Below are 15,624 nucleotides of genomic sequence, written 5' to 3'. Positions count from 1 at the left end.
AATGCAAGCTGTCACGTGATGGACCGCTGAATGAGAAGGACCGCTGTATGTTTATTTACATTTAAAACTTTCAGATAGTGTGACCCGCCAATCACATTTAAGCGTCAATTATGAGAATTTTATTAGCTCGGTAGGTGTTGAGATTTGGAACTTTCGTGTAGTGTTATCATTTATGACAAGAATTTTTTTTTAAATCGATGAGGAGTGGTGATAAGGCTAAATTGAAAAATAGTGGCGGCAGATCGCTTTTCATCTTCTGATTCAACATGGAGGCAATTGCGACAGCATGTCGGCGATCGTATTGTCATCACGTCTATTGTTTAGGTACCATGTTATTCTTTAAGCTTTTGGGTTCGGTTTTGCGGCGACTTTGAAATACCAAGAAGAGCATTTAACATGGTTTTAAATTTTAAATGAATGTCGGTTTGGTGCCATCTTAACTTTACAACGTTCATAAACATCAAACCTTTCTTTTTTTGTATTTGATATAATTGCTAGTATTTTGGGAGGTTCTGGGTATCATCGAAGGTAAATGGTGCACCTCGCTAAAGTGGGATTAAGTTTCTCTTTATGCCGGGTTTACTTATGGAAATTTCAGTCGTATCTTGTTTTTTTAAGTAAAAGGCAGGGCGTGGCCACAAATCGTCACACCCCGACCAGCCAATTGTCAAACTATCGGCCAGAATCTACCAGTCTGCTCAACTCAAAATATCACCGGCTTATTTATCACCTCAATATATTGAAAACATAATTATTTTCGGGATATCAAATTTATTTTACGTTAAAAAAATTGTTCTTTTAAATCCCTTCAACCATTATTTCTTGACTCTATTGTGGATTTCAACTCTCAGTTTATTGAGATACATTACCTTAAACAAGCCTTCTTTTTTGACCAGTTATAGTTTTCCTCTCAAAATTTGTTTAGACATGCATCCACAAATTGGCTAATTCCTTCTTTCGCAAGCATTGGGTGGACGTAATCTTTTCGAAAACGTGATTTGATTTCTAAGGTGAACTATCTTCGCTCGCTTTTTGCAGTTCAATTGCGGTACAAAGCTACTTCGCTGCCATTATTTCATCTTCGTTTCCAAATCTTCCTTTGTACAAACTTCACGTGGTATCACGCTTAATTATGCAGTACAATTATTTATGCAGTGTCTAGAGATATCGATGGTGGCTGGAAAAGCTTTCAAAAGCTTCAAGCCTCACTCTACGTGTTTATTCTTATAGAGTCAAACAACATATCTTACTTTGTTATGTAAATCTAGACAAAATACTGCTGCTATTTGTGACAACTTTGCAGCACCAGTCGTGCAACAATTCATAGAGCCAGCGAATACAGCAGCCGTCCAGTATTCACTCGACGCTATACCTAAATATCGCCGTAGGCTGACGATTAGCAGTTTCAATCGAACCCTTGCTTTTAAGTCAGATGCCAGGTGATTGATTACTTCTCAAGAGAGAAGAAGAAATGCTCACGCTGCTATAGGTCATTTTTTCTTTGTATTTAAAGACGCTTATTGCATAATTTGCAGATGTTGTTACAATTGTTCAAGACGTTGTACTTGGCCCAAAAATGAGGGAGTTCCTTGGTGTTGTTTCCCACGTGTCTAGAATAATTGTTTTTGCCTTCTCAACATCCTTGCACTCTCAAAACCAGTATAGCTAATAAGAATCGTTTGAAATATGCAGTTCAGTTCCAATACTGAGCATTGAGTTGATTAAATCACGAGTGAAGTCATTGTAATTACTTCTTTCAGAAGCGAAGCTTTAAGTTAAAACCAGTATAGCTAATAAGAATCGTTTGAAATATGCAGTTCAGTTCCAATACTGAGCATTGAGTTGATTAAATCACGAGTGAAGTCATTGTAATTACTTCTTTCAGAAGCGAAGCTTTAAGTCTGTGCTTTGCAATTTAGCTGCAATGAAATGAAATCGATGAAGGGTTAAGTTTTAAATTACACTTTGAGATTTCTATCAGATTTTTTTAGACCCACGCGTTAAACATGACCTGCTAAGAAAAGCGATCTCGATGATTCGATCATAATATTTCATAGGACCCCAGACAGGCTGAGAATGTTCTTGGTGTCTACAAAACCCACTCTCAACTAAGGTTGACGCGCGCAAGTTGAGATGTCTCTCTTTGCCAGATAGAGTTCTAGATAGACATCAAAATACTGTGCCCGTTGTCCATTCAGTCAACTGAAATCAGAACAGTGAGATCATTCATTAGTCGAGCTCGGCCCAGCTAGATTTCGAGTAATTCAATTGAATCGCACTCATAACTGGATTTAAGTGGACATTTAAAGAAGAAATGGTTATGGTGTCTCTATGAAACAAGAAAAAAGATAAGGAACTTAATTAACTAAGCAGTCTATGGAGTCCATCAATCCATTTGAACTCTATCCGTTTTGTATTCTTTTATGTAACGAGGGAGTCCACGTCCTATAGAGGTTTCGCACGGCAGCCATGTTGCATGCCAGAAACAATGAAAATGTCTTGCATTAGAAAAAACATTTGTTTCCATAGAAAAACTAATCTATTGTTCCTGCCATGCAACATGCATGGCTGCCGTTCAAAACCTCTATAAGCCCCATGGTTTCTTCTGGGCTCTCTTGCCATGTGATAATTTATTTTTATGCTGTATTTCGTAATGTATTGTGGCTAAATAACCTGAACTAAACTGAACTGAATTTCTTTCGCCGTCATCGGCGTGGCGAGGCGATTCGGAAGTAAATTTGTCGAGACCCATTATTTTATCTTCGACTGCTCCAAGATCGGACTTTAACTTAGTGAGGCTCTTATCTAAAATAGAAGTAATTCAGCTAGAATAGTATGGGTTTTAGGAAACTATTCTTGTTATTAGGTCACATGGACGCTTTTCACCATTTTCCGTCTTCAAGAAATGTTATTCGTGGAACCATTAATTCCTTCCTTTTAGAAACGCCCCCCCAGGTTATTTAAATTAATGTTTTAGGGCCGGACCAAACGTCAAACGTCTCGTGAGACGAACTAAATAGTCTAAGAACGAATCAGTTAAGTTCATGATAAGTTCTAGTCCGACGTTTGACTCACTTAACTTCGTCGAACTGTATTTGGATCGGCCAACACATTCTATCCGTCCACCTCAGACAGATAGAATGTACAAACCCCAATTTTGTGCAGTTTTGGTCAAAGGTAGATTGATATCATCAATTCTTACCACTGTGTGAAAACTGAATAAAAAGATTTTTGGCAACACTCTTCCGGAGCCAGACGTACCAATTTACACTGACAGAATCATTTCCCAGAATAACGCGGGAAAAAAATTAAATTAAGTTAAAATTAAATTATTGCTATATTGACTGTGAGTCTCATTGACTCATGACTCATGACTCATTTACTCATAAATCATGGGACCTCTCCCTTTTTAAGCAAAACTGGTGAGCATATTAAAGAACTCTAGCTTGCGATAGGAGTTTGGGTAACCCCTCAGTGATGACACAAGACAGTAGGAGTGTCGTAACGCAGTGTCTTGTGAATTGTAACTTTTTAAGCGACTCTTACAATTTTCCAGACGGGCAGAGTATAATCAAACTATGCCAGAATTTTCAACCTGGCCCAGTGTGAAATTCAACTTACGAAACAAGTTCTTGGTTTTCACCCTCGTGATCAGCAGTCAAGTTCATTTAACCGGAACAATAAAACGTTTGCATAACAATAGAGTTCGACTCCCGGAGGGTAAGTTTGGGACACGAATAAATAACTTAAGAAACGCCGGAAGGTGTCAACGACGCTTATTGATCGATGCTATGCTTAGTAGCCACGCCTTTCCGAATAAACAGATGAGGTGGTTGGGTTTTCAACGTGAATCAGCTAAAATTACGCCCAGATTAAAGAAATTGATTAATGAAGGTTTGGACGAGCAACTTGATAGTGTAGTTGTGAGGGACGTACGCTGATAATCCAATAGCCCGTAACTTGGTCATTTTTTTTCTTTATTTGAAAAAAAAACTCATGAGTCCTTGAAATGGCAACGACCATTCGCGAAAGGGAAATGCGCGTCGACTACAGTAACAACGGTAGAAAAGGAGTGTGAGGTTTAATGGAGAACAACAACGGCTCTACATCACACCATAGTTAATAGAGGGGACTGGTTTGGAAGCTCGGCAAACATCAAAGGAGAAAACAAAGATGCCAAGATTTAGGTTGGAAAGTCCACGACCGTGTACAATCTTTTGTTTTGTGCTCATACACTATGCAGAATTACGTAACCAACACGTTTCTATTGGTTAGTTCCTCAGTACGGAGTAAACAACTATTGTGTTTGTGCACGGTCAAGGCCAAAAAAGAGAACAAAAACCTACAACAAAGAAAGCTGTTGGGTTTCATAACCATTCCCGTCTATTAACCATGATCACACGCTCCACATGCCCCGCGAGCCCGTTTCTAATTTTCAACGTTTTGTCCTGACAACGACGAGAAATGACCGAATTTGAGGTTATAAAGAGGACAACTTATCATTTACCGTTATATCGGCGCGATATATTTTCATTACTTAGAAATTCAATCAAACCCTGATATTATACTACGAGCGAGCTCGCACGGACGAACGAACAAACTCGATGAAAACTAATACTACATAAACCAAACTGTTCCTTAAAAATAACGACATCACAATTTATATACACGGTAGAAATTTGCATACAAGGACTAAATGCCTTCACTGAAACGCGAGGGTTCATTAGAACCTATAACTACGTTATCACTATTAGTAACATTTCGCACTCTAACAATCCCGACTGACAATACTTAACAATACATCACATTTACCCTCCTCTTCCGGGACGAAAAACTGAAAAACCACTGCAGAGTACCGTTCAGAGATTAAGTTTATAGTCCCTCAATCTCGCTGGTAAACGTCTTTCCCGTTGAGGATGCGTAACGGGTGTACATGATGTGTTCTTCTCAAACTGCAGTTGAGAGCAACAGGACTGATTCTCTTGGTCAGGATCCGGATCTAAATCAAAAAACATTGGAGCTTAGTCAGCGAAGCTGCTGTTGTCGGAACTTGGAGCAGGAACCTTGACTGCGCGAACCAATCTACGATCATACCATTTGGTACCATCTTGTAGGTGAAAAGTTGACAGACCAATTCGCTTTATGATTCTGAGTGGACCAAATAACGCACTCTTTAACTTGTGACCACGAACAGGTCGCTTTACTCTAACCCAGTGACCAACTTCAAATTTTGGAAGCTTGGACTAACGTCTCTCAAGTGGAAATAGGATTTCTACCACCTTCCAACTTAAGATAAAAGAAGCCATTCATATTCAATGGGAGAATCCTACACTTAATCATCAACTTTATCATGTTAATTTAAAACTTTCTTTGTAATTTTTTACATTGTCATGTTTCCTTTTGTTCTTATAGTTAATTAGCATTTTGGTTCACACTATATATTCAACTCTGTACTTTGTAATTTTAACTGAAGATGACAGAAGTTTCTGTCGAAACATGTTTTTAAATTTAAAAAGTGTTGTGTTGTTTCTAAAAATATCGAACTAGGATTTCAATTTTCGTTGCTTGACAGCGACGCAATCGGCTTGAAGTGACGTTATCACGCTTTGAGGAGGTTAGAACGAGTTTTCGGCCAATAATTAACTCAGCAGGAGATAATCCGGAGAGAGAATGCTTAGTAGCTAGATACTTGCAAAGTACATGTTGTCCAAACTGTTTCAGCGAATGATTTCCCTTCGATCCGCCATTGCATAATTGAGGCTCGGGTTCCTTCCCTCATGGTCTTAGAAGTAAATTGGGGTCCCCTGTAGGTTGTCAATGCCTCTGGTAACCCCCATCTCGCGAAGAGTTCTTTAAACGTCTTTATAACTGTGCTTGAGGTGACAGAAATCGTGTACGACACTTCAGACCACTTAGAATGCATATCGCGGACAACAATTATGCACTCGTGCGATTCTGGAGCAGCGAGGAATTCTCCGGCAATGTCAACTTGAAGATGCTGCTATAAACGAAGTGGCCATTGGACAGGCTGTTTAGGAGACTGCACAGGTTCGACGGACTTCCCACTTCGTGCACACGCTTCACATTCAGGGACAAATTGTTCAATTTGTGTATTCATCTTTGGCCACCAAACTGCTTCTCTACATCTCTGCTTCATTCGAACGATACCAGGGTGACCATCATGGGCCATGGTAATTACTCGAGCTCTTAATGACTCCGAAATTACAGCACACGTTCCATGAGCAATACAATATTGATTAAAGACAGCAAGTTCAGATCGAAGCTGAAAGTAGGGCCTGAATTTCCCTTGGAACTTTTCTGGGCCGACCATTCACGACGTATTCATGCAGACACCTGTCACCGAACAGGGTCGGCTTTCGAGGCTTCCAGAAGATCTCTAGGAGTGACAAGGGATGAGAATACGGCTCAGGTCAGCGTCGAACACATCTCTGGCATCGTTCTTTGTGACACTCAAACGACTCAGCATATCAGCGACGTAATTGGTGCTTCCAGGGATGTAGTGGACTTCAAAGTTGTACTCATGAAGGAGTTTCGAGCACGTGTACAAACGTTCGGGTTTATAACGAAAGCCACTGGTGCTAAGCAGTGTTCGGAGAGCCACATGGTCCCCTCTCAAAAAGAGTTTCCGATCAAAGAAGAAATTATGCCACTGTTCACAAGCGAATGAAAAAAAAAACAACTACAACAACAACATTTATATATACACGATAAATATTGCAGCGGAGCTGATGTGGTCGTGAACACCTGAAGATAAATTTCACCATCCACACCGTTCTTACCGATTTCATTCCTGGAGTATTGATACACACTTCCCATGCAGTACGACTTGAGTTAATCGCGAGATTATTAAAATGCAGGGAAATTATATTTTCTTATACAAAGTTTCCGTAGCCGTCGCCGTCGTCCATGCTTAGGGCACATGGCCGTCGTTTCTTTGTTACGAGACCCGAATAGGGCCTTCGTGACGTCATATCAAAACCGTGCATGATGGGAACGGTCATGCGTGTGGGCCAATCCTGAATTGTTGTTCCGTGCACAAAACGAGATTGTTCCGTGCATCACTGCGCTTAATTGCAAAAGTTCCTTTGCACAACATATCGTTTTCAGTTTCCGATCCCAGTCGAGAAGAATAGAGGAAGATCCAACAAATCACTGTCATTTTAATCTTCATAGTCTGATATGTTTAGTCTGTCAGCCATCGCTCTGAGAATCTTTCCTTGCGCCTCCACGGTGGCCTGCAGCTTATGTATGTTTCTTTCTTGTTGTTCACGATGCCTCTTATCTTCGTCGCACCACTCCTCCATTGTATTTCTCCCCTCAGATCGATAAGTAAGAAGCTTGTCCATAAAGCTGTCCTGATCCGTGATATCGGTACCAGCAAAGGCGATGCTGGGAAAAAAAAAACAAAGCAAAGTAATCCCAATTTATCACCAACATTAAAACAAGCAAGCTATCGCTCCAATTATTAATCATCAAAAATATGTCAACGTTTTTAAATTGACTGAGACCCCAGAACCGCCACGTTGAAAGCCGAGAAAACCCTGAGGACGAGGTTGAGTTCTAACAAGCCAAAAAACATAGTCTTTTGTCCAATTACGGTATCTTTTATTGCACAAATGACGTCAGAAGTTCAACAACGGAAAAATTATGGCCCGAATGGTCCATCGTTACGGGCTACGCGTTACGGGAAAGGAAAACGGGTATGAAGAAACTACACATGAAATGCAGTTTACATCCTGTACGGGTTTATTACGAACACACGCCACAAATCGACTGCCTCCAAGTCGGCTCGGTAGCTAAATTGGTAGGTCACGTTTTGAAACACCGTTCATGCTTTGCTTTCGTTATTACGTAAGTAACGTTGACAGCTGCCTTGACCTTAAATCTTAACAGAAAAAGAGCGCCTGTGCTTAGATTTCTGTGCATGGGCCTTGTCAAACACGTACTCGCCCTCAGCCCTAAAACTAATTTCACCCGTCCACATTCTCGTCTCAGTTTTCGTTGTTCAGGAAATGAATAGTACCCAAAAGTTTCAGATGTTTGTTTATGTCGTAGGATGCCCGACGAGAAAGAATAAAAAGAGAGACTTGTAAATGTACTTGCATACACCTACAAACTCACTCACTCACTCATTCATCCTTTGAATCATTTGATCATTTGGGAAGAAACCCTGAAAAGCCGGAACATTATCGGGGCAAGGCGGAACATAAGAATAATTATTAGTCCACTTATACCATTAACCAGGGCATGAATCCTCTCTGTATTGGTGACAGACGAGGGCGTTCACACCACGACACCCCTAATACGCCCGGCAAGCCTGAAACACAGGGTGTTTCTTGTTGGTAACCCATCCAAGGATTAACGGCGCCCAACAGGTGTTTTCCATCTTTCTCAAGCTATAATTTGTTTCTCAAATACCACTTTAATAAAAACCGCCTACCTTTTAATCAAAGTGTTTCGATTAGGCATTATGGTCAGAGAGTCTCTGTGCACGCGCCGTAGAATAAATGCTGGGTACGCCTTCATAATTCCTTGAATCAAAAACGCGTCATCTATCAAAGTTCGTAAACTGGCTGTTCGCTGAATTGATTCAATGTCTCCGACAGCCAGACCAACCTAGAAAACAGGACATTTGAACATCCCAGTGAGAGAGACGGAGTGGCTAGATCTAGATCACAAGCTGCATTACTGTTTTTAAACTGGCTTCGTTTTAGAGATCGTCTGGTCATTAATTAGACTTATTTAGTCCTGCAAAAGCCCTTCTCCGCATATCAACTTCTTTCTCTTCACCTTACTGTTTGATAAATGCATAAGTAGACGTTTGATTGGCTCAGCTACCATGGGAAATTCGTTTTGCCGGTATTAAATTTTAAAAAATCTCGGATCCAACATTAACTTGAATTATCTTTCATTTGCGCTCGTTGGATACGATATCGTAATATCCACTCGTCAAGTGGTGGGGAGGTTTAATGCCACAAACAATACTAGTTTTAATCCAGAGCCTAAAGAAATCGTGTTTGGCTTGTTCAAGCAAAACCTTGCTGGGCATGGACCTGTGAGAAAATTTAACTATACTTTTTTATACATGATGTGTTACATCTATTCAAACAAGCTAAAAGGGAGCTCGGTTATTTTGTCTGAATTTGTTAATAAGATTAATTTTAAATACAAGGTTGAGAAATTTACATGATTCAGTTTACTTTCTTCGCCCTCTTTGATTGTTCATTCAGTTCCCGTGCATGTCAGTATGCTATTAGCTGCCTATTACATCCTGTTTTGGCTTGTATGTCAGGTTATAAGTTGTATTTGTTTTCTTTTCTTTATTTTATATGTATCTTGGTATTCATGTGTAAGGGAATCTTCTGTTATGTATTCAATAAAAATAAATAATTTAAAAAAAAATTATATCCAGCAAGGCAAATGATGTATCTTAATAACACCATGCTTCATTCTTCCGTCAACTCCCCATCGATTCGAACTGGTTGTGGCTCATTTTATTAACCGTTGATCCTTCACTTTAACTAGAGATTACTCCATGGAAAGCGCGCGCGTACGGGATTTTCACACGAGTTAATGAAACCAAGGAGTGTGAAAATCCCGTACAAAGCGCTTTCCATGCTGTAATTTGTTTATTTCATACATACTGAAATTTTTTTATTTATCCAGCTTTAATGGGTTCTCTAAAATAATTACAAAACTCCTGTATTTAATTTATCTTCGAAAAATTAAGTTTTTACTAAAATCGACATGTGAAAATATCACCAATCAAAAATCATAACTGGTGCAAAGGATAGCAAACATAGCAAATATAGAACTGCTCGTTTGAAAATAACGAAATAAGCAAATCCCCAATTGGTAAGCCAATAAAGTCCCTGCGTAGTTTGTCACTGCGTAGGGCGGTACTGTAATGACTGCGATGACCGCGAAAAAGCCCGTGAAAAACACAATTCGCTTAAACCGTGGTTTGTGATTGGACTCGTTTCGCCTCTCTGATTGGTCGAAGTAAAATCCGAAACGCTTTTTCACACAGCAAAATTTGATGCGAAAATCTCAGTATATATAAAATAAATGCCTGTTCATGATATGAAAATTAGAAACACAGTCACTGTTTTTTATCAAGACGTTCAACAACTTAACCTTGGAAAATTGTTGCGAAGTTCGTTTATGTGCTTCGTAATTTTATGTTACATTTTGTCCTTGCTATTTAATGTTAGTTACAATGGTTAGTGCGCTAGACTCCGGATCGAGTGGTCCGGGTTCGGGTCCTGGCCGGGGACATGGTGTTGTGTTCTTGGGCAAGATACTTTACTCTCGCGGTGCCTCTCTCCACCCAGGTGTATAAATGGGTACCGGGGAATTTAATGCAGGGGGTAACCCTGCGACTGCGATGGACTGGCATCCCATCCAGGGGGGAGTAGAAATACTCCGAGTCACTTCTTGCTACAGAATCCGGAGATAAGCGCTGGCCTGATGGGCCTTCTAGGCTCGTAGCAGACTTTACCTCTTTACAAGTTCATGTACTTACCAATAAGTTAACAAGAACAACTGAGATCATTAAAACGAAAACGAAGAAGAGTACGCCAGTGAAAGCAGGCAGCGGAACGTACAATAAATCTGTCCCAGGCACAGTGTCATTGTGTACGATTTTCTCCACCAAAATGTCACTGTAGTCCAATTCACCAACCATCATCACATGAATTTTGCCAAGAGCAAATAGGAAGCTTGAAAAATTACCCTAGAATGCGAAAAAAGAACTGTTAAATTGATCATCTCCCAGCTGACGTAAGCCTCCACTTTTTTCTTTTCATATTAAAACTAAATCAATTGCTATCACTGGAAATTCGCCCTAGATCCAATTTTTTAAAGGAAAATAAAGTCAAGATGATGATAATGATGATGATGATGATGATGATGATGATGATACCGATGACGATAACGATGACGATGACGATGACGATGATCTTGACGAAGATGACGATGATGTTGATGATGATGATCATATTTGAGCTAGTCATGAGACACTGGCCAGATGACTTTGCATCTACTCACGGTAAAATTATTTAACTATTCAGTACAATAAAACAGCCCATCACCCAAGAGGAAGATTTACCCAAATTGGCCTAGTCCCCATCACTTTCAGAAAAGTGTCTATTTTTTAAACCAGGTTTTGCGGGAAATAAAAAAATAGACCAAATCGGTTACTCCAATGTTGTATCCCATGCAAAACCTTTGGCAATAAAACGTTTTGTTTCAAGTATTTTCATGTCATTTAAATGTGAATGCTACATTATTATTCAAACAATAAAAAGAGAATCTTACTGACACCGGGGCAGGTACAGCATTTGGTCTATTGTCTATTTTCCCGCAAAACTTGGTTTAAAAAGAAAGACACTTTTCTGACGCTGATTGGGACAAACCTGATAACAGATTCTTACCCCTGGGTAATGGACCTTATTCATAAATGGCGGTCACATTTATAATTCTTTTGTCGAAGTGCAAAATAGTCTACCAAGCCTCATTTTAGAGAAAGAATTCTTTTCAATTCACTGTATGATATCGAGGCTTGGTAGGCTAATTTGCACTTGGACAAAAGAATTATGAATTGACCGCCATTTATGAATAAGGTCTATGGACCTTTCTATATATAGTTTCACAGAAAGTGCGGCGTACGGGGTTTTATTCACGAGTTGTTTTCGTCAAAAACCCGAACGAGCGAGGTACGAGCGAGTGAGGGTTTTTAACACAAACAACGAGTGAATACAACCCCGTACAAAGCACCTTCTATGTCGTGAGCTGTTTATTACACACACGACGAGAATGTTCATTGAAATAGCTTTTTGCACGCAAATTAGAAACAAAAACTCGCTAACAATGGAACCAAATGCAAATTTAATTTAACTCTATAACAATTAACGTACGATTTGCACGAGATCTACGAGATGCACGAGTGATTAGCTTGGAAAGCCCTCAACGCTATCGTTGATTGGTTATACTTCCACACGTGAAACAGCTGTACGTCATTCTGATTGGCTGTGTAGGCTTTTTTCAGGTTTTGCGGGAAAATAAAATAAATGAAAATAAAGCGTGTATATTTGTACAAATGAGCTTTATGGAATAAAATGCTCATGTTATGTGTAATATAAATGAATTTGATTGGCTTACCTGGTGACCAAGTAGAATGTAAAATACTAAGGTGAAACCGACCAAGGCGACCAGGAAAGTAGATATGACTTTGAGGAACGTCCAGAGAACCTCCATATACATTGTAACATACAAGCCAAAGACACCGAACCGACGAAAATGAAGTGTCAAGCTGATATAACTGAGATATAGACCTGTTATTCCTGCCATCCATCGCCTTTCCTCGCTATAGATATCTTTTCCACAAAAGATGGGAAGGATAAAAACACAAACCATGGCATACATCACTAACTCGATAAGATTCGTGGCATCCTTCAAGTACCCAAGACGTAGCCATGACAACTGAACTATTTCCTTGAGCAACTGAACAATCACAAACGCAAAAATCGCACCTGCAGTGGCCTTCGTATTTGCATCATAATTCGCTGATGAAGTGGAGTTGGTGAACAAGGTACTTTTTTCTCTTTCATTAACAGTGAACCACGAATATACGATGACGAAAATGATAAACACTGAGGTGTTGAAAAACGTGAAAAACTTGCCGAGTACCATCCACTTATATCGAAGAAAAGCTTGCGTGGTTTCATGATTGAGCAGTTTTTCGCGTTTACACTTTGCCATGGCCGCTGGAACAAAACAAGAACAATCTTTTTTCGGATCCAAAAGCCGAAAATTAAATGTAACAGAGAAGTCTTCGTGAGAAGGTGGCAGGGGACAGATGGTAATGCAGTTGTCAAGCACAATTTCAGCGACATCCGGGAGCTTTTCTATAAGCTGCATCATTGGAAGGACACCACTTTTTGGACAAGGCTGAAGTACTTCTTCCCACCTAGCACGAAATAATAATTTAAAAAAAGGCAAGGCAAGCGTTCGACCAAAGAGAGTAAGACGTTCGTACTTCTTGAGGACGATAGCGCTAGTTTATAGAAACTTTGAGAAAATGGAAGAAATTAGAAATTAAGACAAGGTCTTCAGTAGGAATTCGAAATGACCTAATGAATGAATGAATCTATCTATCTATCTATCTATCTATCTATCTATCTATCTATCTATCTATCTATCTATCTATCTAAGGTATGGTAAATGCGGTCTCTTATTCGGACTTAAAAAAGCCATTCGATACTGTTAACCATTAGATTTTCTTTTTAAAAAAAGCCTGCAATACTATAGTGTCGAGACTGCTTCAGTTGATTGGTTTACGTCTAACTTAACAAATCGGAGACAGGTTTGTTACGTTTACGGTGTCAAATAAGTGATGAGCTTACTAACATTTGGTGTTCGACAGGGATTTATTTTAGGCCCAATCCTTTTTTTCTAATCTATATTAATGATATTCCTAAGACTCTTGACTATAGTGGGCGAGGTTTTTTTCTGACGATCGCGACACAAATCTAACGCGGAGTTTCAGGCTGTAGTTTGCCTGCTTTGCAGACTGACTAAAATGACCAAAGATCTCCCAGCAATTGTCTCGTGGCTGTCAGTTAACAAGCTAACCCAAAATGTGTTTAAAATAGAATTTTTATGGTCATAGGCTCCAGACAAAGGATGGCTAGTCTTGAGAGTGAGTTTATGAATGTGCGCAAGCTAATGCGCGCGCCAAGGACACAAGAAATTATGCACAGTAGGGTTGCGCAATGCAAAACCGGGGAATCACTTTAAGTGGTAAGACTAGAAATCCTAACTGACATTTACAGGTCAATAATAGAGCCCTATTTTGCATACTGTTGTATTGTTTGGGATACAATAGGGGACACTCAAATGGCTAATTTGCAAAACAATGCCACATAGAGCTGCAACTACTCAAAAGATCTTGTGACGTTCTTACGGGACTGCGATGGCTAAACCTTGAAGCGATGAGAAAGCGTCAACAGGCTATTCTGATCGTGGTTTAAAATACTTAAGGGTCTACGGCCGAAGTAATAATAATAATAATAATAATAATTTTTGGCTGGGAAAAAAGACAAAAGATGTGCTACGAAACATGCAGAAATCGGTAGTGTCAAGTACGTTGAATATTGCAAGGGTGTTTAAGATCATAACATGAACAGTAAAATTATAGAAGAAACTCTCGAGAGGCTGAACATTATAATATTCCAATTTTGTTTATAGTTATATAGTTTCATTTTGTTGTACTTAGTCATATTTAGGGACACTTTTGACATTTTATATAGAATCTATCAGAAATTAAAAAACAAACAAACTAATACTAGACTTTAGACATTACTCATCAGGGATAGAAACTAGAATTAATATTTTAAGGAAAAAAACAAGGATCATTTAACTTTTATAAACTATATTATTTAGGATTTTAGGATTTATAATTTTCAATTATTTTAATTTAGATAGATCCAATTAAGATTTAAGTAGGTTTTTAAGAGAGATTTCCAGCGATTGGTCACGTGATCTCACGCCCAATCACTGTAGTTACCTTAGACATTCATGCGTATCTACTGCCATCATAATAATAATAGTAAAGGATTCTTATATTTTTTATACACACATTTTATATATATTGTGGAGGTTAGTTAGCCAACATTGCCTCTAGGAAGCTCCACTCTCCCGAAAGTGGTTTTCATTGAGGTCCAGCATCTGATCGAATTGGAATGTACAGATGTTGGTTTCTAAGGGCCGATTTACACGGTACGATTTTTGTCGCATGCGACAATGGCTTACGACAGGCCCACGACATGATTTACGATCGTTGTGTACGTTAGGAAAAATGTCGTAGCATTTTAAAACATGTTTCAAAACGCTACGACAATCGTAAGTCATGTCTTAGGCCTGTCGTGAGCTTGTCGCATGCGACAAAAATCGCACCGTGTAAATCGGCCCTAAGGAGAGGGGAAAACCGGAGAATCCTGAGAAAAACCTCCCGGAGCAGAGGAATGAGCCAACAACAAACTTAACCCACATATGGCCACGAGTCTGGAATCGAACCCAGGCCTATTGGTGGGAGGAGAGTGCTCTCATCACTGCACCATCCCTGCTCTCTTTCCTTTGTCTGAAATGTTTACATGCTGTTCCTCGTTTCACGACTGTGAACTCCGATCAGGCATAAACGGCCTTGAGGTTCCAGAAAATCCCACAAAACTATTATAAAACATAGTTTTCAATTTAGTGAAGCCAAATTGTGGAACGAGTGACTTAATAGTTTGAGGGATGAAACGTCCCTGAAGAAATTTTTTCGTAAAGTCGATGATTTTAGTATCGACACCAGTAAAGGTTCGCATGATTAGTTATTTGGTCTAGAAACAGAATTTTTATTTTAATGAAAATAGTTTTCATATATTCTATGTTGTGTTAGAACAGTATTAACATCATGTACTGTAAGTTAAAGTTGAAGACGAGCTCATACAGTTTTTATATGAAACAAATTTTAATGTCTTGTACAGGGGCGGATCTAGGGGAAGGGTGCAGGGGGTGAGGAACCCCCCTCCCCCGATAAGACCTGCAGCTTTTTTA

The 15,624-nt window shown here is 39.3% G+C and overlaps 1 protein-coding gene across 2 annotated transcripts in view; it reads right to left on the bottom strand.

The window, feature by feature from the left end:
* Positions 1-4,500: 4,500 nt before the first annotated feature.
* Positions 4,501-15,624, bottom strand: part of LOC138052797 (transient receptor potential cation channel subfamily A member 1-like) — a 39,116-nt gene continuing 27,992 nt past the window's right edge. For both annotated transcript variants that reach the window (XM_068899377.1, XM_068899378.1), the window contains exons 8-11: positions 12,184-12,991; positions 10,547-10,756; positions 8,462-8,637; positions 4,501-7,410 (exon numbers count right to left, since the gene is read on the bottom strand). In XM_068899377.1, the coding sequence (XP_068755478.1) occupies positions 7,182-7,410; positions 8,462-8,637; positions 10,547-10,756; positions 12,184-12,991 (1,423 nt within the window). In that variant the 3' untranslated portion in view covers positions 4,501-7,181. The remainder of the gene's footprint in view (positions 7,411-8,461; positions 8,638-10,546; positions 10,757-12,183; positions 12,992-15,624) is intronic.

The sequence above is a fragment of the Montipora capricornis genome, chromosome 6 (genome assembly GCF_036669925.1).
Source record: "Montipora capricornis isolate CH-2021 chromosome 6, ASM3666992v2, whole genome shotgun sequence".
Lineage (NCBI taxonomy): Eukaryota > Metazoa > Cnidaria > Anthozoa > Scleractinia > Acroporidae > Montipora > Montipora capricornis.
Note: the sequence above shows the minus strand (reverse complement) of the source record. Positions and strands in the feature narration are given on the sequence as shown.